At 40.3% G+C, this 25519-nt stretch overlaps 1 protein-coding gene across 8 annotated transcripts in view; it reads right to left on the bottom strand.

The window, feature by feature from the left end:
- plekhh2 (pleckstrin homology domain containing, family H (with MyTH4 domain) member 2) overlaps window positions 1-25519 on the bottom strand; it is a 42063-nt gene that overhangs the window by 4182 nt on the left and 12362 nt on the right. For 6 of the 8 annotated variants that reach the window (XM_026190297.1, XM_026190301.1, XM_026190302.1 and 3 more), the window contains 24 exons: window positions 15802-15864; window positions 15567-15716; window positions 15241-15324; window positions 15031-15112; window positions 14685-14870; window positions 12220-13145; window positions 11117-11192; window positions 10927-11021; window positions 10582-10741; window positions 8412-8548; window positions 7955-8068; window positions 7686-7772; window positions 7417-7575; window positions 7230-7310; window positions 6933-7112; window positions 6556-6664; window positions 5623-5735; window positions 5321-5500; window positions 4674-4771; window positions 4149-4326; window positions 1535-1690; window positions 1350-1447; window positions 692-833; window positions 288-424 (listed from right to left, as the gene is read on the bottom strand). In XM_026190297.1, the coding sequence (XP_026046082.1) occupies window positions 288-424; window positions 692-833; window positions 1350-1447; window positions 1535-1690; window positions 4149-4326; window positions 4674-4771; window positions 5321-5500; window positions 5623-5735; window positions 6556-6664; window positions 6933-7112; window positions 7230-7310; window positions 7417-7575; window positions 7686-7772; window positions 7955-8068; window positions 8412-8548; window positions 10582-10741; window positions 10927-11021; window positions 11117-11192; window positions 12220-13145; window positions 14685-14870; window positions 15031-15112; window positions 15241-15324; window positions 15567-15716; window positions 15802-15864 (3791 nt within the window). Of the gene's footprint in view, window positions 1-287; window positions 425-691; window positions 834-1349; window positions 1448-1534; window positions 1691-4148; window positions 4327-4673; window positions 4772-5320; window positions 5501-5622; window positions 5736-6555; window positions 6665-6932; window positions 7113-7229; window positions 7311-7416; window positions 7576-7685; window positions 7773-7954; window positions 8069-8411; window positions 8549-10581; window positions 10742-10926; window positions 11022-11116; window positions 11193-12219; window positions 13146-14684; window positions 14871-15030; window positions 15113-15240; window positions 15325-15566; window positions 15717-15801; window positions 15865-15966; window positions 16110-16556; window positions 17406-25519 lie in introns of those variants that run through there. The other 2 variants (XM_026190303.1, XM_026190304.1) reach the window with 2 other exon arrangements.

Genomic DNA, 25519 nt, shown 5'->3' with positions numbered 1-25519 from the left:
TGAGGGAAAGCCGAGGACAAAATAGAGTTTGCTTTTAAAGCATTTACAGTTTTGTAAGTCTCTTTTTGACCATTAAAGACTTGAGAACACAAAGACAGGTACTGTATGATGAAAGAAAAATAAAACACAAGCAGTCACAAAGCTGCTTTCTGGGGTGGAAACCTTGATGTTATAGGTGTAATAAAAGACTATAAAAGCATAAACAGATAATGTGCATGCACTACAAAGTAGGACGTGAGTTCAGATTTAAAGCCACTGTTTCTCAGGGTGTGTTTTGTGTCTGGTACCTGAGCTGCTCCTCAGATGTGCTCCTGCGGTAATGTTTGGGGTAGAATCTGTCCAACACCTGCTTCAGGTTCTGATTAGACTTAGTCTGGGCCGATCCAGAGGTGGAGAAGGGACGCTCAAAATCTCCAAATTCCACCTGTACACAAACACGCAGTGCAAGTATTCAGAAATTCTTCACGCTCTGTGTCTCACTTTATTCCAGGAGTGGATACGACATATGTGGCATTATTCAGCTATAAATTACATTAAAAAATGCCGAAAAATGTGGCAGATATCACTGTTTTTAGACCAGGGCCTGAGTTACACATGAACCACTGCATAAAGCCAGGCCACATTACACACGCTGTGAAAGAGATATGAAACGCAAGAAGTGAGTTAAAAGAAAAATCACTTGATATCAGACCTGTGCGAGCAGTGCGGCCATTTCCAGAGCCAGCTCCTTGTTGACAGGAAAGTGTCCGGCTACGATGGCTTCATTGGTCTGATATGCCAGCAGTAACCTCTCCCTCTCTGACTCCCCCCTCACTTGGAGAGAGAAGTAAAGTCTGAAGATGGAGAGGAAAAGTTAAAGAGAACTGATATGAGGACAAAGCGACCGGGCGATAAATCCTCCTGAGAGAAACATGTAATCCAGGCAGTAACTCCAGTCTCTTTGTGTGGTGACAACAAATCCTGATCTTCATATGCAGTCTGCCTCTGATCCGCCATCTAGTTTAATTTACAGTGAAGAGCGATGCCATCAAATATAATCAAGAATTCTAATTATTTAAGACTGAACTGCAACAGACAGACTGAAATAAAAGGGGTTGAAATCAATGCAGCATATTTTATTTCAATGTTTTGTTTTGCATTCGTCCTTTTTTCTCAAACTTGCTACACAGGACACAGACTCAAGCTTTACAAAAGCTTTTATGCAACGTGTGACCACTTGGCATCCATGGTGTGTCTCACCCAGCTGTAATCTTTAGTGACCCTCAATAAGCAGAATAGCTAACAAACTCTTTTATCCCAATGAGCATTACTTCAACACTGAACTGTTGAACCTGATGTTTGGACGCTACCTGTTCTTGTAGGTGAGGCGGACAGTCCTGGTGTTTTCCGACTTGCCGGTGTGATGCTCCTTGGAAGCCTGCTCCCATTTGGAGATAATGTCACAAATCTGCACATGAGACGAGACACCTTTGTGTGGGAAAACGCAGATTTTTCAATCTTCCTAAAGTAATCACCGCATGACTAAAAGGCGCACCTTCAGGCCTCCTTGCAGACAGTGTTCCAGCGACCGTCCAGTGGGGTCATCGGTGTACAAGCTGAAGCCAGAAAGTCCCGTTTTCCTCATGCCGGTGTCCTGGTTGAGACGACACTGGAACTCGTCCACCGTTGTTGAGGCGTCAAAGCTCACCACCTACAGTACAAGGTGTAGGTGAACAAGGAATTAAATGCATAAGTGGAAGACGCAATAATCTAATCTGAGTGTGCAATGATTCTTCAGAGTTTTCAAAATAAATCCGGGTCAAGCTTCAGCTCAAAAGAACAAGATTTCTGACCCAAAACATCTGCATGGTGTTAAACTTTAAATGCTGTTTACAGAAACTGTGATATATCGACACTGACTCAGGTAACCTGTTAATGTTTAACAGGTGTTATGACTGGCTGATATGGAAAGATGAATTGTTGTGCGCATGTGTGAAAATGCATCTACTTCCTGTCACAGCAACGGTTTGAACAGATTTTTCTCTTCCCGCTGATGATTGACTGTGCCGCGTTATTAGTGCCGATACAGAAATAAACTTCACAGACAGAAAAACACAAGACAATTGGTCTTTGATCTTCTGTTCTGTTAACATTATACATTACATATTATGGATGAATATCATGAATAATTTATATTTGCCTGGTTATTCAATGAATAATGAAATATCCAACATCAACGTCAGTAACGTCAAAGTTGCACTAATGACTTCAGTGCAAGCTTTCCTTTACTAATACAGGCACATAACAAAGCACACAAAAGTATAATCTAACATAGATTTTATATGCTGGCTTGGAAAGTTCTGGAATATATATTTACATAGTCTCGCCAGCAATAATTATAGGTTACACTCAAAAAGAGATTTTTCACCCTCAATAAACAGATAAGATCAAATGTTTATTTATTAAAAGACTTTTAAAAAATGTCCTTGGTATAAACTGAATTTATACCAACCAAGTTAATTTCATTTGATCAGATCCCTTTAAATGTAACATTGTACTTATGCAATAAAAATGTATGGAATTAAATGAGCCAGCATTTTGGGCAGAAAAGTTTTCATAGTCCATATAACACAGCAATCAACATGGACATGGAGTAGTTAAACATGTTTAAACAAACTAGTAGCAAGAAATGCAAATTTTTACTCTGGGGTAATACAAATAAGATATCCACAGCAGATACGGCAGAATTTGCCTTTTTTTGGAAGGGGTGATCATTGTGAATAAATAAAATGAGGCGCTAAAAGTTTAGGGTTAAAGAAAGCTGCTCTGTTTCATTCTGAGAGGATCGTGAAGCTCTGGACGTTAGGGTGGATACTCCATGGTTAACCTCAAAATGAAGGGAGCAGCGGGGTCATAACGATAACAAATAATTATCAAAGCTGTCAAATTAAAAAATCTTAAAATGTAATTAAAATTAAAAATATCTTGAAACGAACTTTATATAATACAGGGTATTTATGTTTTGCCTTTACTTTATTCTCTCACACAATAAGCTTGACATCGATTACAAACAGACACAAAACAGGTTTCATAGCTTTGTTTGTTTTTGAGTCCTGAACTGTTAATACATGTAAAGGTAATGATCTCATCACTTCCAGTATGTATAGGCGGGGACAGCCAGGAAGCAGGTAGCAAAGGGAAACACACACACCCAGGGGAGAGATGCAAGGTTAGCTTGATACTGGGTGGAGCAGTGAAGCGAAGAGAGCGACGATGGTGCCCGGAGGGACAAAGTGAACAGATAAACATCTCTGTGTGACTTTGATGACAAAAAGGCATAATATTTGGCATTTTTCTCGTATTTCTCATATCTCATAGTTAGTTAGCAAGAATCAAGCGTGGATGAGTTAGTTTCACTCAACCATCGTTTAAGCTAGGAAAAACATGCAAATCAGCACAAAAAACAAGCCGATATCAACAACAACAACAACCACAAACAGAGCCACAGTTCATGTATGGCTCCGGTTTAACATTTAGGGCACTGGTTCCTGTTTATTGCATCACAAAAAACTTGACATTTTGGACAATTCGGCACTTCTTGTAACCGCAATAAAGTGGATATTTGAGGATTTAGATGTACACAGGTCTGTGTAGAATATGACCTAAATGCCTTAATGTGTACATAGCTCTTTATAGAAAAGCAAAAAAAGGAAAAGTGAACAGGGAAAGTCTCACATTGGACACTAACCAACCATAAAGAACATAGTTCTGGAAAAGTGATACTCAGTAGCATGATTTTATGAGGTTAAAGGTAGAAAAGCAGTGGATCCTTGTATAAACACCCCTCAGCAGAGTATCTGTCAGTGGGGTTGGGCTATCATCTAGTGCAAGAAAACATTACAGAAGTGACTCTGTTACGGTTTATTAAAGAGCCGAGGCAAAGGTCGAATGGCTTTCAAACATATACCATAATCCTGCACAACTGTAAATCCGTTTAACTGGGTCACATGACTCACAGCATGTGATTTAAAATGGTGTATATGGTATTGTTTTACTGTCAGTTGAAAAATAGCGGTGCTCAAACTGCCACATACATCATTAAACTGTTAGGACTGGAGGCAGGCAGCCGTTGATCATTGTTTTTTCTGTGTAGTGAGTGACTATTATACCTGGTATGTATTGTTGAGGAAGTGCACGGGCACACTGAAGGGCAGGGAGTGATGATAGGGATTCCTCAGAAGAATCGAAAGAATCTCCATACGGGAAGGCCTGGCCTGTCTCTCGCCCTTCTGCTGTGTCCGCTCCATGGAGCGCTGGCAGTAGATGGTATACTTACCCACCTCTGTCCTGAGGACAAAATGTAGCCACTCTTTAGTTACAGATACGTGAACATTTTTATAGCCAAAATTCCCTGAAAGCAACTCAGATCTCAAAGCAAAGGAAATGAAAACAGCCATCAGTAAAATAAAAGAGAAAGAGAATAAATATGTGCTTATGAAATAACTCGGTCTTTCAATCCCAAAATATTATAACTGTATTCAAGCTGATTTATTATACAGTATTCCTGGGAAGGAGGTAAAGAAGTGCTCGAGTGCAAAGAGCATATCTATCCAGATGGTACATACACAGTACACTGGCTGTATTTTGTGCTTTGTTTCGTTGTGTCAGTTTTCAGGGCCCCTGTGTTTTCTCACCTGGCATCTGCGTGTCTTTTGAGGTGGATCTGGAGCAGCCAGAGGAAAAGGTGCTGTGGCAGAAACAGTCCCACACACAAGGCTAGAAACTGCCAGCCCTGGAGAGCGACGTGCAAACACTCAGTCACCACATCTTTAACAAACTGTCACATGCATGACTCGGTGAATTTCTATGCACGACCACAGCTGACAGACTTAAGACTGCACTGTTTCCTTGTTTCGTATAAAGCATAAAACAAGTGGCCATACTGGTTCCTGTTAATCAGCTACACTGAGTTCATTCATGTACAGGGATGATCGTGCTGTGACACAGTGTTTTGGTTTTTAGCTGAATGAGACATCAGCACACGCTGGAATCTGCTGTTCTTTCTGCCCTCTGACAGTATTTCTGGTTACTGGCTATGGAAGATTACCACAGAGTGACAGGTTTTCATGCCGACATAAGAGAGGCAAGACTCTTCTTGCCTCTCTTATGTCGGCACTTTTCTAAAATTGACCCGTATAGTAATAGATACTAAAAGATCTCCTTTCTAGGCAGTTTTGATATTTGTTAGGTCAGTGAACCCTGATGATACCACGCCTTTTTTGCCAGCCTTTCCACTTAACAATGCATACTGCTGCTGCCACTGTGTGGTGAGAACGCAAACCTGCAGGGGTCCCGGATGGCCGTGTGGCTGCCTCTTGCGGGTCTGCTTGATGAGTTGGCAGAAAAACTCATTCTGAAGCTCGGGGTGGGCCAGGCACACCTGCAGGGCACTCTGGGCCAGGGAGACGTGGTAGTCGATGGCCGGAGCATCGATGGCCACGTTAATGAAGAGCTGACAAGTCTGAGAGGCGGTGATGGAGAGAGTTTAAAAGAGAGAAAATATTTTTGATATAATTAGTTATTTGATAGAAGAAACATTCAGTGACTACATTTTTTATTCGAACATGTGGAGGTTTGTGGTACCTTGAAGAGTTTCACTGCCTCTGTCTGCAGAGCTTGTGAGGGCAGGGTGGTGAGAGGAAATGACAAGGCTTCTTTGCTGAAACACAACATGGGATGTCTCCAAATCTGAGAGTCTGAAAGGTAGGTAGGAGAGTGGGTCATAAGAGTAAAAGACGGAAGGAATAGCAACTAAAATAAAAATGAAAGAAACAATGTTGTGTACTTCCAAAACTGAACTAAGCTGAGTCAAATTTGTCAAAACAACCTCCAATAACAGACAGTGGTGCATGCATTTTTATTATTGAGCTTTATTACTGCACTGCTGTAAACGTGACCTGACAAATAACGTCCCTGCATTAATAAGAAAAACAAAAACGAGCAAAAACTAAGCACAAAAATAAATATTTTAAGAATTTTTGCTTTGTTTTCTGTCTAATTATAGTCTCTTGACAAAAAAAATGCTCACTGTGCTTAAATTCAACTACAACTCTGTGCAGAGGACAACAAATCCTACTGTATTTCACATAAGTCTCTCTAACTGCAGACTCCAAAGTGAGGCTGTAGTTGTCGAGCTGTTACTGAATGACTTTGAAAAATAAAGCACTGTTGAAAGAAAAACAATCTTTGCTTCTACTTAAGAAATTCCCGAGCTACAGTTAATTTCTGTCCCTACAAATAAAACGTACCCTCAGTGTACACTGCAGGGCTATTTAATGTCCCTAGAGGTAACTGTACGTGCACCATTTTGACGACCAAATAGATGCCCAATAAAATAATATGTTCACATGCAGTAAAACGTGTGCAGGACACAGTTTGTGGTCAGGAAAACACTGTGACATAAGACATTTTAAGTCGCAATAAAATTATCTGTGGATGAGAGAAAGTATGAAAAAATCTGCATCAAGTAAAACAAAACTATAAAACACAACACAAGACAAAATCGTTTGTACTCACTTGGATCTCCATCCAGCTGGAAGAGTTTTCCCACCAGTTGTTCGAATTCAGTGCCAACTTTGCCCACCGTAGTGCCTGCTGCCACAGACAGATGGTACAGCCACGACTCCTACACAATGATCCCAGAGACAAAATCACAACAGGAAACATAATTATGCATAATCATCAGTTTGTAGTTTAAAATTGACTGGATTGGTTTTTAGCTTCAAGTAAAATACAGGAAGCCCCTCTCATGGAGCTGCTCTCAGTCTCAGAGCAGATTTGTTGCAGTACAGAAAAATGACTGTACACATGAGCTTAAACGCCATGGTCAGAAGATACACGGGTCTGCCTGCCTTACAGAACAGAAAAGTTCAACCTTTCAGTCCCGCGCTGACCTTTTCATGGCAGGATTCAATAAGCAAGTAAGTGGGTCCTTGCTCCTGTGGGTGGATGGCAACGGTGAAGGGTGCCGGCTGTAGGCCTCGCCCGCATGCCTTTAGGTCGTCATCTGAATCTCTTGACCTGTCCACCTCCTCCACCCGAGCCTCCCACAGCTTAATCTGACCCAGCGGGAACTGGAAACAAAAGCAGACGTGCGCTCCACGTTCAGTCACAAGTAACAGCTCAGGTCAGTTTTGAATTGATCACCTGCTCCTGACAAAGGCTACAGATGTATTTCTACAGATGCACACCTTGTCCTCTTGGCTGCGAAAGTAGTACAACGTTTTGCCGATCAGAGCACACCAAACCCGCTTAGAGTAGCCGTGTTTCACCTGCAGCAGAGGAAGTACAAATCGGAGCGTAAAACACAGAATTTTGTGAAATATTGTTCCATTTTCTCTGTGCTATTAGAAAATGATTAAACTTTGATGCAGGGACCTTGATGAGTAGTCCCTTCATGCCAGGGCGAATATCCGGCTGAGTGAAGAGAGGACTGGCGGCTTTCAGCCTCAGCACGCTCTGCAGGACCCGAAGCCACTCCTCGAGCAGGTTAGGAGAGTCCGCCTTCAGGTAGTAAACGCGCTTTCCTGTTACTATCTACACACAAGGATAAATAAAAGCCCAGGTGGACGTGAAAATGTGAAGGAAAGGATTTAAAAGATCTAGAAATGTTAGATGATTGTGGCCGTTCATCGAAGACTGAACACCTGGAGAATCTGCTTGCCCTCGCCACGGGCGATGCTGCTGGTGGCGCTGACCTTGATCTGACCCTGAGGTTTCCTGATCACATCGCTCTGTGGAAGAATCAGAAATCCTAATCTTGTTAACCTGTTGGCCACGAGTCTCAACAAAGGAAAAAACAAAAACGTTTCAAATCCAGAAAAAGTAGATGAAGTGATTGGGACAGGAAGACCGCCCGTTTCCATTCTCCATGCGGAGAAGCCAAAAGTAGCTTTTGTTGTTGAAACCAACATACCGGTGACTTATAGTAGAGCAGCTCTCCATCTTTGAGGACAAACCAGCGTCTCTTCCAGGTCTTCTTCCAGGTTTTGACCATTTTCAGCAAATAGCCTGACTTCTCCATTGGCTCCTAAAGGTTGTGACACTGTTCAGTTTTATGCAGCACCAAAGAGAACCGCTAATGAAACAGACCTGAGAAATTAACTAAATGTTGGCTAATGAGCCTTAGGTTCAAAAACATGATGTCATCATGCTGTGAGCAGAAAAAACAAAGTCACTACTCAAATAGCTTTTGAAGGTAGAGGTACTTCAGTAATGCGGTCGCATCAATTTCTAATCTTAGAGTTACCTCAAAGACTTCAGTTGTAGTTTGCTTATTAAAATTAGCTTCAAATGATGTAACTTAACCAGTCAGCATTGTTTAAAGCATGGAAACTAACAACAGTGGACCAAAGTATTGAGCTGTCACTAACACTCTTGCCGTTGTCACTGGGTGAACAGCAGGTTTTGGGCAGTTTCTGCTCAGGTTCCGAGCACTCCGTGTCAGTGGAGTAAGCATCAGGAGGGATGGCATAGTCACACTCTGATGTCATCGACGCCACGGACACAGCTTGAGGACAGTAAGTTCACACATGAAAAACAGAGAAAGTCAGTCTTTGGAGGTGAAGAATTAAACAAAAAAGCTTCTTAAATCTCCAGGTCCTGTGATAGCCACATGAGACTAGCTCCAAAAATGAGTCCATCCCCACAGATATCAGTCTTAAAATCAATTCTCAAATACTAACTGATACTAAAAACTATTTAGCTATAAGCAGTTAGCCAATAGCTACAAATTTAGCCTGTGGTTCACAAGCTAGTGCTCTCCGGGAGGGTTGTGTCAAATTAAACATGCAGAACCACTGACTGTGTCAACGATAGCCACATTAGCTATTTAGTTATAAATGAGTTAGTAGCTAGGAGCTATGGCTAATAATAAAACTGCAGCATTAGTGTGCAGCAAATGTTATTAGTCCTGCCTGTCTGTAACGTTATAACAGATGGTACCAATTTAACAGGATAACATAATTATCTGGGTTTAAAAACTATTATGTTTCTCTTAACGACTGAACCTGACAAGTGTACTAACAATTCAAAAAATGGCAGCTGACCTTAAGTGGTCAGTTGGACTCATAGCCTGTCTAATTTGGTGAGTGAAATTTAAGTATTTTAATTAGTAGAATAGAATAGAATAGAATAGAATGCCTTTATTGTTACTATACAGTTGTACAATGAGATACAGAGTATGGTACTAATATAGATCTGTGTGATGCTCTTACACAGTGTATGGTTTAGAGTTGGACCGATCCAAAATTACGTATCGGTCCAATACTGACCTAAATTACTGGATTGGATATCGGAGAGAAATAAAAAATATAATCCGATCCATTCAATATTACAAAAGCACCTCACAAAACTTGCGATATAGCGTAACCCAGCTCATAACCGTAGCACGTCGGAGGAGTATGCGTCTCATGATAGAGCGGCTGTGGCGTGCGAGACCTGTTGGCAGTCTGGTTGAGCTTTTGGAGCCTCGCTACCTGCTTCCAAACCGGCATTTAATCTCTGAGAGAGCTATCCCAGGGAAGTAAAGCAAGTGTGTAAGATCATCTCTGAATGTTTGTAAAGCATTCCCAGTGAAAGCTGGGAGCGACTGCCTCTTCTTCTCTCTCCCTCCCTCTCCTGTTGCTACTTCAATTGTGAAACTGATCAATGATCAGCTGATCGGCTTTTCTGTCGCGAGTCCGTCTCTCTTCTTTGTTTATCGCCCACTTTGCGCCAGAAAGAGGAAACCAGCGGATAAACAACAGCAGCACGTTTAAGCTTGATAAGCTGTTGTTAGAATGTATTTAATATTACTTTCTACACCAGGATCTTTTTCCACGTAGCTGACAGCTGGTATGTATAGAAGTCCATTATTGTCTAATATATACCCTGGTAAGCTATAGTACTTTTTCCTTTGGGAAGGTACCATCTGTGCAGTCTGCAATTCTGTTGAATAAAGATATTGAATCTATTTAATTACTGTAGAAAAATGATTGATTTCTGTGCATTTTTTTTTTTTTTTTACACTTGCATTAAATTACAGTCGATTACGTCGATTAAGCATCACGAGGCGGAGGGTGGGGGGTGGTTCCTTATTTTTTTTGCTGGGAGTTGGCAACCCTATTAGCTGGGTTGTTTAATATTTCCTCTAAGTTCTCTTTAAAATACCAGAATAGGGAGGATGGTGCAGGTTTATGTCTATTAGATTGATCAGTGTTGCTGAACTATGAAATATTTTGGGTGCAGTGTATTTTTTGCATACAGATATAACAGAATAGCTTTAGTTTTGTTTTGTTCTTTAAACTTGAGTATGAACTTATACACAATGCAGCAAGATATTTTAAAAAAACATTTTATTGATTACAAAATACACTATATCGGATTTATATCGGTATCGGCAGATATCCAAATTTATGATATCGGTATCGGACATAAAAAGTGGTATCGTGCCATCTCTAGTATCTTATCTAGTACCAGGGGTATAAAAAACTTAAAATGGGTAAGGTCACAATGCAAAACTAGAGGCTATGTCCATCTTTTATATGCAGTGGTTGTTTGTACCTCTCTTGAGAGAGCGTGGGCTGCCTGGGCTGCTGTCTTTTCTGGAGCTGGAGGAGGTGTGGGAGCTGCACAGGGAGCCGTCCTCGTCTCCTGAACTAGATGACTCCTCAGAGCTTGATGACTCATCTGAGAAGGGACTGCTGCTCAGCAGAGTAGCTTTCTGCAATTTGAAAATGGCACACACTCAGAGCCATATACTAGATATTAGAATCCACTTTGGTGACACAATTGCTGTTAACTATAAACAAAAAAGCATTTTCTTTTCAAGTTCACAAGTGATCAAATAGATAGTGGGGGAATGTACAGGTGTTACAATTAAACATGGCCTTGTACTCTTATACTTACCCCCTTCAGAGTAGTGTAAACTGGTGTAGTCATGTTTTTATAGATGAGTGATGTGTACATTACAAAGGCTGGATAGGAAGACTGAAGGGATGGGTCTAGGACACAAAGTACAGTTTGTTTATTAGAAACCACTACAGCAGACTAAGCTGTCAACTAAGTAGGGAGACCTGTTTTTTACCCACTCTCTTACCTTTGTTAGACAGGTCTGTGCATGAAGTGTCAGACAGTCTGATTCCTGATTTAGCAACAGCATATATACGACTTTCCTGAAAAGAAAATGTGCCATGTCATTAGTCAATTTTAAAACCAAGCCTGCCATTAGATAATAACATTTAAAAGCTGTAAGTGCATACACTATATTTATTTTTGTATATCATCTACCTTCAGTATATGAAGGCAACTCCTGGTTAATAATATGAGCAAGAGCTCATCTTACCTTTAAACTGACTCTCAGCTGTTTAGCCAAGAAGTAGCAAGTAGCTCAACAACCTGCCCATTACTTTAATTTGCATTTAAATTTAATACATTTTTTTAATCTTTAGCGACTTCAGTGCTTTTAAGTTATTTTTACATAAAAATTTCAACTGTTACTACTTTAAGCTTAGTACTTTAGCCGTTAGCCGTACATTAGCTAATACTTAATAGCTTTTTGTTTAGCATTGTAGCTGTTAAAGCTAGCAATTTAGCTAACAATTTTACCAATTCAGTATGCTAATTTAACTTTTTGTTTCATTTTATGTCCATTAATTTACTATTATTTATTTTGACTGGATATTTTTTACTATTTATTCACTTTGGGCTTCAGTTAATTTTCTGTTTAAACCCTGTTATCCGCCCCATTGCTAAGACAGCTTTCTAATTCTAATCACTGAATTTATCTATTTGAAACTTTTCTGTTTACTCACATTTACAGCAGATGGCAGTGTAAACAACAGAATTACAAACATGGAGAAGTTCCTGTACTTAGTCCAACACTTAGAAGAAAATATGTGGTTAAAATTGTAATGTTTCACATGAAGGACTTCATGAAGGACTATTTGTGTTTCACAGTAGTGCAAAATATTGTTTCCTTTATCCAGGAAAAACAAATTCTGTAAAAAAATAAACAAATTGCCTAAAACATTAGCAGCTTTCCAATGTATTAAGGATTGATTGCTGTAAGAAACATATTTGATTTCTTTATTCATACTTAGCTGAACATTGGGAATTTGTTTTCGAATTTGTTGCCAGTGCCAAATTTGCAATTAAAAAAAAAACACAACTTGGTGTGCCTAACATGAAGGGCAGTCTTACCCAGGAGGGGAGCCTGTGTAAAGGTGGAGTAGGAGGTTTGCTGCCAGGTGTGGTGCTATCACAGTCTGACCTCTCTGAGCCCATCTCTGTCCCAGGTTCTGATGAATTTGGTGCGGATGGCACGGTGGTTGCTGCTTGTGAGCCGGGAAGGATTTCGGGAACTGTGGCTTTGCCCGTTTCCATTCCAACCTCCTGCTGTGCATCAACATCAGTTTCCTGAGGCTGGAGGGGGCGCAGCATGCTGAGTGCATTACGCGTTTGGCCATGTGCTGCCTCACTGCTGATTGACGGCTGGCTTAGGTGTTTCTTGGCCAGAGACACGTTCATCAACCCGAACCCCGTAGGAGTCCTCAGACGGGGCTGTTTGGGTGAGGCGGGGTTGTCTTTTGGATCCTGGGGCAGGTTGGGCCGTTTAGGGGTGAGAGCTGGTGTGAGGATGGGGCTGGGAGTGTTAGGTTCACTGGAAGATGATGAGGAGTCAAGTCTCTGTGACTGGAATCGTTTGTTGAGCTCCTCAGAGGTGCAATCCTCCAACTTAACCGTGCGTCCCTCCTCCTCGTCATTCTTACACCCTGCTAGTGTTCCATCTGATGGCTCCAGCAGGCTAAAGCTGGGGCGCTCTGTACGCTGCATGTCATCGTCAAACAGAGAGCTGCTGTCGTCTGAAGCTGTCAGGTAGGTCTCACTGCTGGGCCGGCTGAACTCCAGAACACACGCTCCGCTTCTGCTCTCACATACTTCTTCCTCCACTGATGCAGCACTGGAGAGCACAGACAATACGCGGCGGGACTCGGGTCCAGATGCATTGCTAACAGAGCTTTCAGGTGCACCGTCATCCTCTAGCGGAGAACACAGCAGTCCAGTTTGGCTCGGTTTATGGACTTCACCATCTGTCACTGATGAGGATGTCTTCTTACTACTTTTATCTGCCAAAGAAAGCATAAAAATGTGTAATAATTTCACAGCTGGTGGAGCACTAAAGACGAAGCATTTGAGATCTTTCTAGATTACAGATTACAATTTAAGTGAACTATGTATTTCAAAAAAAAGAAAGAAAGTTAAATAATTCAAATTAAATAAGTTAATTGAAGGATTTGTTCCTCTGGGATAGTTGCCCCCTCTCTCTGATCTAATTTCTCTCCCTCATTTATTTTCTGGTGAATTTGCAAATCTACGCTAGTGCTAATGTTACAAACAGAAATACATCTGACAGCTCGGGTGGAGGCAGCATTCACCATGCAAACCTGACATCTGTGTTGCATCTGACCAGTGCAGTGTGTAAAAAGCACAGGAATAATCATTTACTGTCAGATCCTGACTCATCCTTTTCCTGTTTGCCCTGTAATGCTGTGTATTAGTTAAAGTGAGTATTATATATTGAAAGACTCAGATATTAATCTTAAGACACTTCTGATCTTCTGGAGTCTCATTAACTACATTTTGACAGACATTTCAATGTAAAACTCAAAAACACTGCAAGGCGCTTTAAAAAGTATTTTTATTGACCGCATTTTATATTATGGCTGACTTGCGGGATCTGAAAGTGAATCTAAATACATATTTAATGAGGTCTGCAATAATAAGTGTGTTCACGGGCCAGATTTACTAATGCTCTGCACCACAGCAGCTTGTTAGAAGTCTGGTTATTATTGTAATGTACTGGCTGTATCTTTGTCTGTAAGTTAGACCATTTTTTGTAGATCACCTGCAGAACTTTCCAACCCCATTCGTGCAAATCTGCAATTGCGGCATCACACAAACTCCCCCCAGTTAGTAAATCCTCCCCTATGTGTGAATGCCTTTCCTGTGGCTTCCCTCCAGGTTCCGTTCTGACCCACCTGACACACATCACTGATCACTGAGCAGCAGTACATTAACTCCAGCTCTTCAACCCACTTTTAGCCCCTCTTCAGGGTGTTTTTCTGGACCTTTGTGCCCAGGAACACCATCTAGTAAATGCTTTGTTTTGACTAAAGCTTTCAGCTCTTCCTCTACAATACTTGGTTTATGACCAAACACTAGGAGAACCAATTCTTGTTCTCATCAGCCTCTGCTATGCTGTGTGTTTATAGCTAATTAGTGAGTGTTGGCTTTCTAACACACTAAAACCAGTTTGGCAAACAATGTTAATACAATTCCAGCACCACATTAAATAGATCTGCACAATTATGACTGAAGAATCTTAGTATCTCACAGTTTAACTATATTGTTTCTTCACATTCTTACTCTAACTATCAGTGATGTTATTATGTTATATAACTATCACACATTATTATTATTATTATTAAAAGTCTCCAAATAGCCCATAAAATACTCCAGTGGCAAATACTTTCCTTAATACAGCATGACTATGACCTCACTCAGATAGTTACCATCCTGTGTCCAGCTCTGCCCCAGAGTCCCATCTAACCACTCACAGATGCTGTTTTCATTATCCATAGCTGCGTGACTGTGTGGGGACTTACCCGTTTTGTCCCTGGCGTCTGTCTCCCCCTGTGTGCTCAGGGTCTTCTGGGACGGCGCTGGTCCAGTCAGGACCTGCGGGTTCTTCCCTCTCACCTGAAAGCAGCCGAACGTCAGGCTGCTAAGACGCTGGGCTTCACCTGGCCTACACAGGGCTCCAGCTCCACCCTTGCACTTCTGCTCAAAGGCTGCAAAAGCAGCAAACAGTCATGCGCATACTGCAGCGTGTGCTTACAATGTATTAGCATTGATAAATCTGTATTTGCTAGTAGCAGGCATTTAGGAGTTTTAACCTGCATAAATAACTTGCATGTTAACATGTTCCAACAAAGTTCCAAAAGCTTATACCTTGTATTTGTTTTTGAAGCTCCAAAATCTGAGCCTCCTGTTGTTTGTTGGTTTCTCTTAATGCTGCATTCTCTACCTCAAACTGAAGCACAAACATGTTCTCAGATAAACCAGCAACCACATTAAATACTTTAACTTATCTTCCAGATTTCCGTGTCTTTCTTATCTGTGTTTTAGGAGCCTTTACAGCTGACGCACACACAGATTTACCTCTGACAACTTCAGCATCACCCACTCTTTGATCTTAGCTGCCTTCTCTTCCACCGCCTTGGCATCTTGAAGGCGGAGCTGTTTCTGTTGGAAGAAGTAAAAATGAGCCGTCTGTCTCTCTGGGTGAATATATTTTGGAATAAGAAGGGCAGATTTAGACGAAGCGAAACAGAGAACAAGGGCAGGGAAACATAAGTGAACAGTAAGGAGGTTAAAGATGGTGTTCATAGAGATAAACGTGGTATTAAATTTAAAAAAAGGGGATTATGAATTACTCCACTGGCATCGCATCTGTTGAAATTCTTTATGCGTGTGCTTTTTCTTACCTGCTCCTCCAGCTGCTGCTCCAGCTGTGCGATTACATCCTCCTTCTCCTGCACTAACGCCTGCAGCTCCTGGCACCGCTGAAACAGACGCACCTCTGAGTCTCCAGACTGACCATCTGCTGCTTTGAGCTTCTCCTCCATCCACTGCACCTGGAATCATCACACATGTACTCACATAATCGCATTCCGACACGTCGAAAGGAAAGACAAACAAACTTGTGTTTCTGGTCCTCACCTGCTGCTGAGCTGTGAACGCCCGTTTCTCCGCATCGATCACCTGCGTCTCCAGTTGTTGAATCTGGAAAAGCAAAAGTTTATTTTAACTGGACTTTAAAAATAAATAAATCCTAATATCTTACTAGTCTTGTTACATGTTCACACAAGGACCACATAAACATACAGTAACCCCGTCTGATCTAAAATTAGTAATCAGTTTCCTTTCAGTGATCCAGACTGCAAATGTTTGCAAATGCATGGAGATGAAATATCCACTCCACTCGAGCCTGAAGCCAAACACAACAGCACCAAATAAAGACAAAGAAAGTCTTGCATGCCTAACGAGAACTCCACTCAAGATAACGCTGCCACGCTAGAAAGGAGCAGATGCGATTCAGCTGGGTTCTGTTATTCGAAGGAATGCTATGTTCAGATAGATTCACATTCATTTGCAGCCATTTTTAACACAAACTACTGAGATGTTAAGCAACCTACAATGCTAGTTTATTTATCTTCCTCGTGATGAAGATAAGGTGTCATTCAGTGCACGCTGAAACCAAGATGGCTGCTGATTGGGAAAACTGTGTTTGTTACTCTTAGCAATCCAACAAACATCACGAAAAGAACTTAACATCCAAAAGATTGGTTAAGACTTGTATCTTCACAAAGAAGTTTTGCTTCATTTTGTGTGAGTATTTCCACAAACTTTGAAGTTTAGGGTCCCTTTCTTTCATCACATGTGCTCTACAAGTAACACCTGGCTTATTGGATTACCTGGAGCCTGGAATTAATTTTGTCTTCTAAGAATTTAAATTGGTGATCAAGAAACATGACAACTAAGAGGCTAACAGAAGATATTGAAGAAGTTAAGAAGTCTCTTAACTTCATGTCAGAGGAATTGAGTAAGGTGGTGAAACAGCAAGCAGGACTATTGGACTTAATTGAAGAAGTAAGACAACTGAAGATTGTGATTAAGGAAAAAGACAAGAAGATTGAAGAGCTGGAAAAAAGAGTTGAAGATTTGGAGCAGTATACAAGAATGGAAGATGTGATTATTTCTGGACTGAAGACAAATCACTACACCTATGCACGGAGTACAGCAGGTGACAAGGAGGGGGAAGATGCACCAAGAGCTGAAAAGGATTTGCTTGAGCAGCAAGTTATTCAGTTTTTCAAAGACAAAGATATTCTTTTGGATAGCAAAAACATAGCTGCATGTCATACTATTCCACAAAAACATACCAAGATGCCAACTATCATACTACGATTTGTGAACAGGAAATATAAAGTTGAACTGTTAAAGATGGGAAAGAAGTTAAAGGGAACCGGCGTATATGTGAATGAGCATCTCACCAAGAGAAATGCTGAAATTGCACGACAGGCAAGACTATTGAAGAAGGAAAGGCACATCCAAGATACCTGGACCAGGAACTGTAAGGTATTCATAAGACTTAATGGGACACCAGAACAAGCTAAAGTAATTGTTGTCAGAGACATTGCAGATCTTGAGAGATTTAAACAAAATAGAGTTCAATGTAGAAAAGAATTGTGTTGCTGACTGTGATATGAACAATATCTGATAAGTGTGAGAAAAATAACTATGCATGTGAATGTGTGAACAAAAAAAGGCAAAGAATGGAATATTTTGGATCTCATGATTATAAATTTTATGAGTTGGACAATAGTATTGATCCAGATATCCACCTCTATCAGAATGTTGATATGACATGTGAATATTATAATGGGGAAGAGTTGGATCCCAAGATAAAAGGTTTTTCATTAATCCACTTTAACAGTCGGAGTCTTTACAGTAATTTTTCTAAAATCAAAGCGTATCTTGATCAATTCCAAAATAAGTTTGCAGTGGTAGCAATTTCAGAAACATGGTTGAATGACGACGAAGAATTGCAAGATGGACTAGAGGGCTATGAAATGTTTTGGCAAAATAGGAAGAATAGAAGAGGAGGAGGTGTTGCTATGTTTGTTTTTTCACATCTTAAATGTAAAGTTGTTAACAATATGACTGCTGTGATTGATAACTTGATGGAATGTTTAACCATTGAAATTCAGGTTGAAAGCTCGAAAAACATATTAGTTAGCTGCATTTATCGTACACCTGCATCCTGTATAGATAGGTTTACTAAAGAAATTTCTGTAATATTGGAAAAACACAAGGAGAAGGTGACTTTTTTTTGTGGTGATTTTAACATTGATCTATTGAAGGCAAACGACCATAATAAGACTTCAGAATTTATTGATACAATGCTTAGTTTTGGATTCCATCCGTTGATTCTAAAGCCGAGCAGAATAACGATGGATAGTGCCACTTTGATCGACAATATTTTTGTCAATAAGATAAACGGCAAGATACATAGTGGACTGTTAGTCACAGATGTAAGTGATCACTTGCCTGTCTTTTCAGTGTTTGAAATGAACAATCAACTTCATTTTCAAGAGGAAAAGCAAATGGATTACAGTGGTAGAATAAAAACACCAGAACAAATTGCGGCTTTTAAAACAGACTTAGAAAATTATGACTGGCAAAAAGTTTATGTGGAAGACACTAATGATGCATACAATGCGTTTTTGGATATATTTTTGTCAATCTATGACAGCCATTGTCCAATTAAAAAGTTTTCTAAAAATTATAAAAAGAAAAAACCATGGTTTACACAAGGTCTGGAAAGAGCCCGTAAAAATAAAAATAGGTTATACAGGATTTTTTTGACACATAGAACAAAGGAAAATGAAGACAAATATAAGAAATATCGAAATAAATTAACATCTATTATGCGATACGAAAAGAAAAGATATTATGAACAGCTGCTTCAAAAACATAAAAGTAATATTAAGGCTACCTGGAGTGTATTAAATAGGATAATAAAAAATCAACATAATACATGTTCTCCAACACGTATTGTAACAAGAGGTAATGTAGTGATTGAGAATACTGAGAGCATACTTAATGAATTTAATGATTACTTTGTTAATGTAGGTCCCAACTTGGCAAAAGAGATTTCTGTACCAGGAGGAAATGATGAAGTAGATTCTACTTCTTGTAAATGTAACTCAATGTTTCTTGGTGGAGTCTGTGAGAGTGACATTGTAGAAGTGGTGAGTAAATTCAAGAGTAAAAAATCCACGGATTGTGACGACCTTGACATGTCGCTAATTTAAGAAGTTCTTCATAGTGTCCTTCAGCCGTTAACATACAGTGGGGCAAAAAAGTATTTAGTCAGCCACCGATTGTGCAAGTTCCCCCACCTAAAATGATGACAGAGGTCAGTAATTTGCACCAGAGGTACACTTCAACTGTGAGAGACAGAATGTGAAAAAAAAAAAATCCATGAATCCACATGGTAGGATTTGTAAAGAATTTATTGGTAAATCAGGGTGGAAAATAAGTATTTGGTCAATAACAAAAATACAACTCAATACTTTGTAACATAACCTTTGTTGGCAATAACAGAGGTCAAACGTTTACTATAGGTCTTTACCAGGTTTGCACACACAGTAGCTGGTATTTTGGCCCATTCCTCCATGCAGATCTTCTCGAGAGCAGTGATGTTTTGGGGCTGTCGCCGAGCAACACGGACTTTCAACTCCCGCCACAGATCTTCTATGGGGTTGAGGTCTGGAGACTGGCTAGGCCACTCCAGGACTTTCAAATGCTTCTTACGGAGCCACTCCTTTGTTGCCCGGGCGGTGTGTTTTGGATCATTGTCATGTTGGAAGACCCAGCCTCGTTTCATCTTCAAAGTTCTCACTGATGGAAGGAGGTTTTGGCTCAAAATCTCACGATACATGGCCCCATTCATTCTGTCCTTAACACGGATCAGTCGTCCTGTCCCCTTGGCAGAAAAACAGCCCCATAGCATGATGTTTCCACCCCCATGCTTCACAGTAGGTATGGTGTTCTTGGGATGCAACTCAGTATTCTTCTTCCTCCAAACACGACGAGTTGAGTTTATACCAAAAAGTTCTACTTTGGTTTCATCTGACCACATGACATTCTCCCAATCCTCTGCTGTATCATCCATGTGCTCTCTGGCAAACTTCAGACGGGCCTGGACATGCACTGGCTTCAGCAGCGGAACACGTCTGGCACTGCGGGATTTGATTCCCTGCCGTTGTAGTGTGTTACTGATGGTGACCTTTGTTACTTTGGTCCCAGCTCTCTGCAGGTCATTCACCAGGTCCCCCCGTGTGGTTCTGGGATCTTTGCTCACCGTTCTCATGATCATTTTGACCCCACGGGATGAGATCTTGCGTGGAGCCCCAGATCGAGGGAGATTATCAGTGGTCTTGTATGTCTTCCATTTTCTGATGATTGCTCCCACAGTTGATTTTTTCACACCAAGCTGCTTGCCTATTGTAGATTCACTCTTCCCAGTCTGGTGCAGGTCTACAATACTTTTCCTGGTGTCCTTCGAAAGCTCTTTGGTCTTGGCCATGGCGGAGTTTGGAGTCTGACTGTTTGAGGCTGTGGACAGGTGTCTTTTATACAGATGATCAGTTCAAACAGGTGCCATTCATACAGGTAACGAGTGGGGGACAGAAAAGCTTCTTACAGAAGACGTTACAGGTCTGTGAGAGCCAGAGATTTTCCTTGTTTGAGGTGACCAAATACTTATTTTCCACCCTGATTTACGAATAAATTCTTTACAAATCCTACCATGTGGATTCATGGATTTTTTTTTCACATTCTGTCTCTCACAGTTGAAGTGTACCTCTGGTGCAAATTACTGACCTCTGTCATCATTTTAGGTGGGGGAACTTGCACAATCGGTGGCTGACTAAATACTTTTTTGCCCCACTGTATATTTGTAACAAATCATTTCAAACTGGAATTTTTCCAGATAAAATGATAATTGCCAAAGTGATCCCACTATATAAAACTGGTGATAAACAGATTGTGTCAAACTATAGACCGGTATCTTTACTGCCTCAGTTTTCAAAGATTCTTGAAAAACTATTTGCAAACAAACTAGATTCTTTTATTGATAAATATGATTTATTGAATGATCATCAGTATGCGTTCAGAAGAAATCGCTCAACATCTCTAGCTGTGATGGAATTTATTGAAAATATTGCAACGGCTGTGGATGAAAAACAGTTTGGAATAGGTGTGTTCATTGATTAACGTAAAGCCTTTGATACGATAGATCATTCTTTACTTTTACGGAAGTGTGAAAGGTATGGTTTAAGAGGTGTTGTACAATTTTGGTTAAATAGTTACTTGAATAATAGGTTCCAATATGTGAGTAATAATAACATGAAATCTAAACTTAGAAAAGTAACTTGTGGAGTTCCGCAAGGATCTGTTTTGGGACCCAAGTTATTTTCACTTTATATAAATGATATTTGTACAGCCAGTGATACTTTAAAATATGTGATGTTTGCTGATGATACAAACTTATTTTGCTCTGGAAAAGACATAAAGAAATTACTGAAAACAGTGGAAACAGAACTCATGAAGTTAAATAGATGGTTTGTAATTAATAAACTATCATTGAATGAAAGTAAAACAAAATTTATGTTATTTGGGGGTAGTAAAAGTAATATTAAAGTAAAATTGAATTTAAATAATGTTGAAATTGAAAGAGTATATGAGACAAAATTTTTAGGAGTAATTATTGATGATAAACTTTGTTGGAAGCCCCACATAAAACATGTGAAACGAAAATTATCCAAGTCTATTTCTATTCTTTATAAAACAAGAGATTTTTTGAATAAGAACTGCCTTTATTTATTGTATACTTCCCTTTGTTTGCCTTATATGACCTACTGTGCAGAAATTTGGGGGAACACATACAAAACATATTTGGATTCAATATTTAAATTGCAAAAAAGAGCTATTAGAATAATAAATAAAGTTGGATATAGGGAGTCCACCAACCAGTTTTTTGTAGGATCATCTATGTTAAAATTCATGGACATTATATATTCTAAAACTTTAGAAATGATATATCGTGTGATGAAAAAGAATGTTCCAATTTGTATTTTAAGTATGTTTCAACTAAGAGATGGAAAATATGATTTAAGGGGGTCTTATAAGTTTGAAATGCCTAAAGTGAGAACCAATGTTAAGTATAGATGTGTGTCAGTTTTGGGAGTGAAATTATGGAATGGACTTAATGATGAACTGAAGATGTGTTTTTCTTTGTCATTCTTCAGGAAGATTTTAAAAATTAGTATTATACAAGGTTATAGAAATTTGGTTTGTTAAAAAAAATTTTGTGTTGATTTATCATTGATTTCTTTTCAAACTGTTATACAACTTATTTATCAATGTTATTTATTTTCTTGGTTAAGGATTTGATTATTTCTATGGGGGTAAGGGATAGGATAAGTATAAGCCATAAGGCTTCACCCTATTCCTTTTTCGGTTTCTGTTTGAGTACTTTTATGTAAAATTATAATCTGTTGTTGTTGACTGAAATAAATTTCAATTCATTCATTCATTCATTCATTCATGAACTTGTAACTGGGAGGCTAGGGATGGATTAATTTGTTTACAACATTGTTATAAAGTCTTTTCATGGCTGTAGAAGTGCTGCATATAGCGCCTTTAACCATTACATAATGGTGATGAGGTGCCAATGTTACAAGTAGCCCTTTGTGTGCTAAGATCACAGCACTACATGTGGAAGCTAGCAGGAGTGTGCTAAAACAACAGCAAAAGGTCACACGGATTAAACACACGCACACACACACACACAGACATGAGATTTAAAAAAAACCTGTGGGAATGAGCAGCGAGACAGAGGGATGACTTGATGAACAACATTCCTCTGAAATTCCTCAGCTCAGAGTGCCGGAAGCAGCGTAGGAACCACTGTCTTCTGAGGAAACTCTCCAACCTCAGAAGCTTAGAGCAGGAAAATATGCAGGATTATAGATGGAAACTGTCTGCGTAGCAACCACCATGGCAAAAATATTCCTCGACATGTCCACATATGTACAAAATGCATTTAAAAAAATTAATCTGTAATTAACATGTGGTGTATAGTACATGTACACCACTGCTCCTTTTTATTAATAATAACAAAGAGAATGGACTGGCATCACTTTCCATCCATTATCTTCTGCTTATCGAATTTAAGGTTGCACGGCAACCATAGGGCAGGAGGTGGGGTAAACCCTGGACAGGCCACCAGTCTGTCACAGGGCTAACACAGAGAGACAACCATTCCCACTCACATTCACACCTACGGGAAATGTATTATCACCAACCCCACTAACTCCATGTGGGAGGAAACTAGAGGACCTGGAGAAAACCCACACAGACACAGTGGGAACATGCAAAAAACATTTTTTGTGGGGTAAAGTTGAGGCAATTTTATCTGTTCACAGGAACAATGAACGGGGTTTCTGTGTGCTGAACATCCTTCTAATACTGTATGGATTGCAATGTAAGTTTTCTTGAAGGACTTAGATGTCTCCATCACTCGCTTAAAAAATATGTTTTACAATTATTAAAATTTTTATATTTTTTGAGGAAAATGTATCAGTTGCTTTTATGTTAATCAAAAATGATTTCTTCCTTTAAAAGTCTAATAAAGTATCATTCTATTTGCAGCCAGCTCACACACTCGTGTGTCACATCAGCTATGCGCTGTGAATAGCTCCTTGTCTTATGTTACTCCGTAGAAATCGACAAATTAGCACTTAAATTAGTAGCTGCCATATCCAAACTTGATGGAAACCGCTGTGAAGAGCGACATCTGTTTTTAGCCTGGAGACAGGCATGGCTGAGCTCCAGTTTTCCCAGCTTCTGTTCACTTGTAGAGACCAGAAGAAGTGGACCAAGCTCAGGCCAAAGCCGGGAAGCCACACCCTGCCAGACACCCACACTGTTTCCACCGCGCAACGTTTTCTGGACCAAAGTGGAAGCGAGGCCTTTTACACAACCGCTGTTCCACCTGACATTTGAACAACATTTCACAGAAGCGGATTCTAGGAAGAAGAATTTATAGGATTATGTCACTGCGTTTCCACATATGGAAAAAGGCTGTGGGTGTATTCAACTCAGTATTTGGACAGTTGAGGTAGAGCTTTTGCACATCTGGTTTTTGAAGATCTATTTTGTCCTGATAAAACTGACAAACTGTGATGAATCCAACAATAACACAGATGCTGCAAACTTTTCTTCACCTACTGCTGCTGTCCCTGTGAACCTCAGAAGCATTACTTTTAAGGATTACTTTTACTACAGGAAAAAGCACATTGCGATGAAGAGCAGACACGAATAAAGGTCAATGCGTATCACACACACAAATGCACAGTCTTTCTCTTCCCTATATAGATCCTCTGCTGTACCACAAACGACCGACCACATGTGCCTCTCTCAATGACAGATATAGCATCTGGCTGAGCACGCCATGTTAATTACAGGCCATGTATACTGTAGGCTACAGCTGGAGTCGACACGCACATGGACTTTTACGCACACACCACTTAACAGTGTATACAAAGGCTTAAACACATTAACTGCTGCGTATCAGAGCATTCGAGTAAGTGTGTGTTTGCTTCATGATGTTATATATAGGATGAACCCAACCTGGGCGTGTGTGTGTCACATCCTGTACAGCTCACTTAGGACGGGATAAGAGTAACGCCTTGCTACTCTCTTTGTATTCAGGCACAATACGAGCACTGCTATTGCCGCTTCATCGCGTCCGGCCCTGGCGCTCACGTACACGTGATCTCTGTGCTCTCCCTCAGCCTCAGGTCTATCACCTCTGCAGTCGACTCCCCGTCCAAATGCAAAATCTGAAATCCAGTTCAACTTCCATTCCTGGAATTCCACAACTGACGCCCTGTGGCCAACCTCCCCCTGAACTCGCTCCATCCATCCATCCCTCCCCCACCACTCCATCCGCAGGCCAGACAGCCAGCTCACAAAGCCTCTTTCTGTAGGCTGCGACCCACAGTGCTTACCTTACAGTTAAAACAGGTTTAACACCACAGACTTACACCAAGTATGGTAACTTGCACCGGGGGCTAACGCTGACAAAGACTTTTATTGACAGATTAAGTACAAGCAACTAAGTAAGGACATATATTTTACATTTCATAGGGGATCTAGAACGTTCATTTCATGACAGTCAGTTCAGAATAATCTTAATTATTATTTGAATGGTTCTGGCAGTTCACACAAAGTCTGAAATCAGCTGTTTTAGCTTCTGCTTCACTTCAAGCCATTTTCTTCTGATCAGGCGGGTGGGGCTTCTGTGCTCCCAGTCAGAGCTGTGTGTGTGTGTGAGATGGCCATGTTAGTTCTTTAGCTCTCTGTGACCTCAAACAGACCGAAGAGCAGGAAAAGCCTCTGAAACAGACCTATTAGAGCGTGCAGTATGCAGCTTTTGGGCCACAGGAATTACTTGTACAGAGTTTGACCTCATTATATGAAACTTTGACCACATTTACTATGAGGATCCACCACTGTAACAATAGATATATGATTTAAAAAAATATAGCAATGCCAGTTGGGCTTCCCTTACAATCTAACAATAAACTCTAGTTCCTTTGGCACACTCTGGGGCAGGCACATACCATAGCTGTCCAAAAAACAGAACCCCAGCACGTGCAAAGTGGAGACGGACACGCATGAGGAAAAGCAACATCTGTTTGAAAATGTTATGGTTAGCCGTAGGCATCTATGTGGCTGTGACTGGGCAGCCAGAGACTAAAACTGCAAGCGGATGTTTATGTGTAGCAAAGAAGGAGCGGAA

Source organism: Astatotilapia calliptera, chromosome 13 (genome assembly GCF_900246225.1).
Source record: "Astatotilapia calliptera chromosome 13, fAstCal1.2, whole genome shotgun sequence".
NCBI lineage: Eukaryota > Metazoa > Chordata > Actinopteri > Cichliformes > Cichlidae > Astatotilapia > Astatotilapia calliptera.
This window is presented reverse-complemented; position numbering and strand designations above follow the sequence as displayed.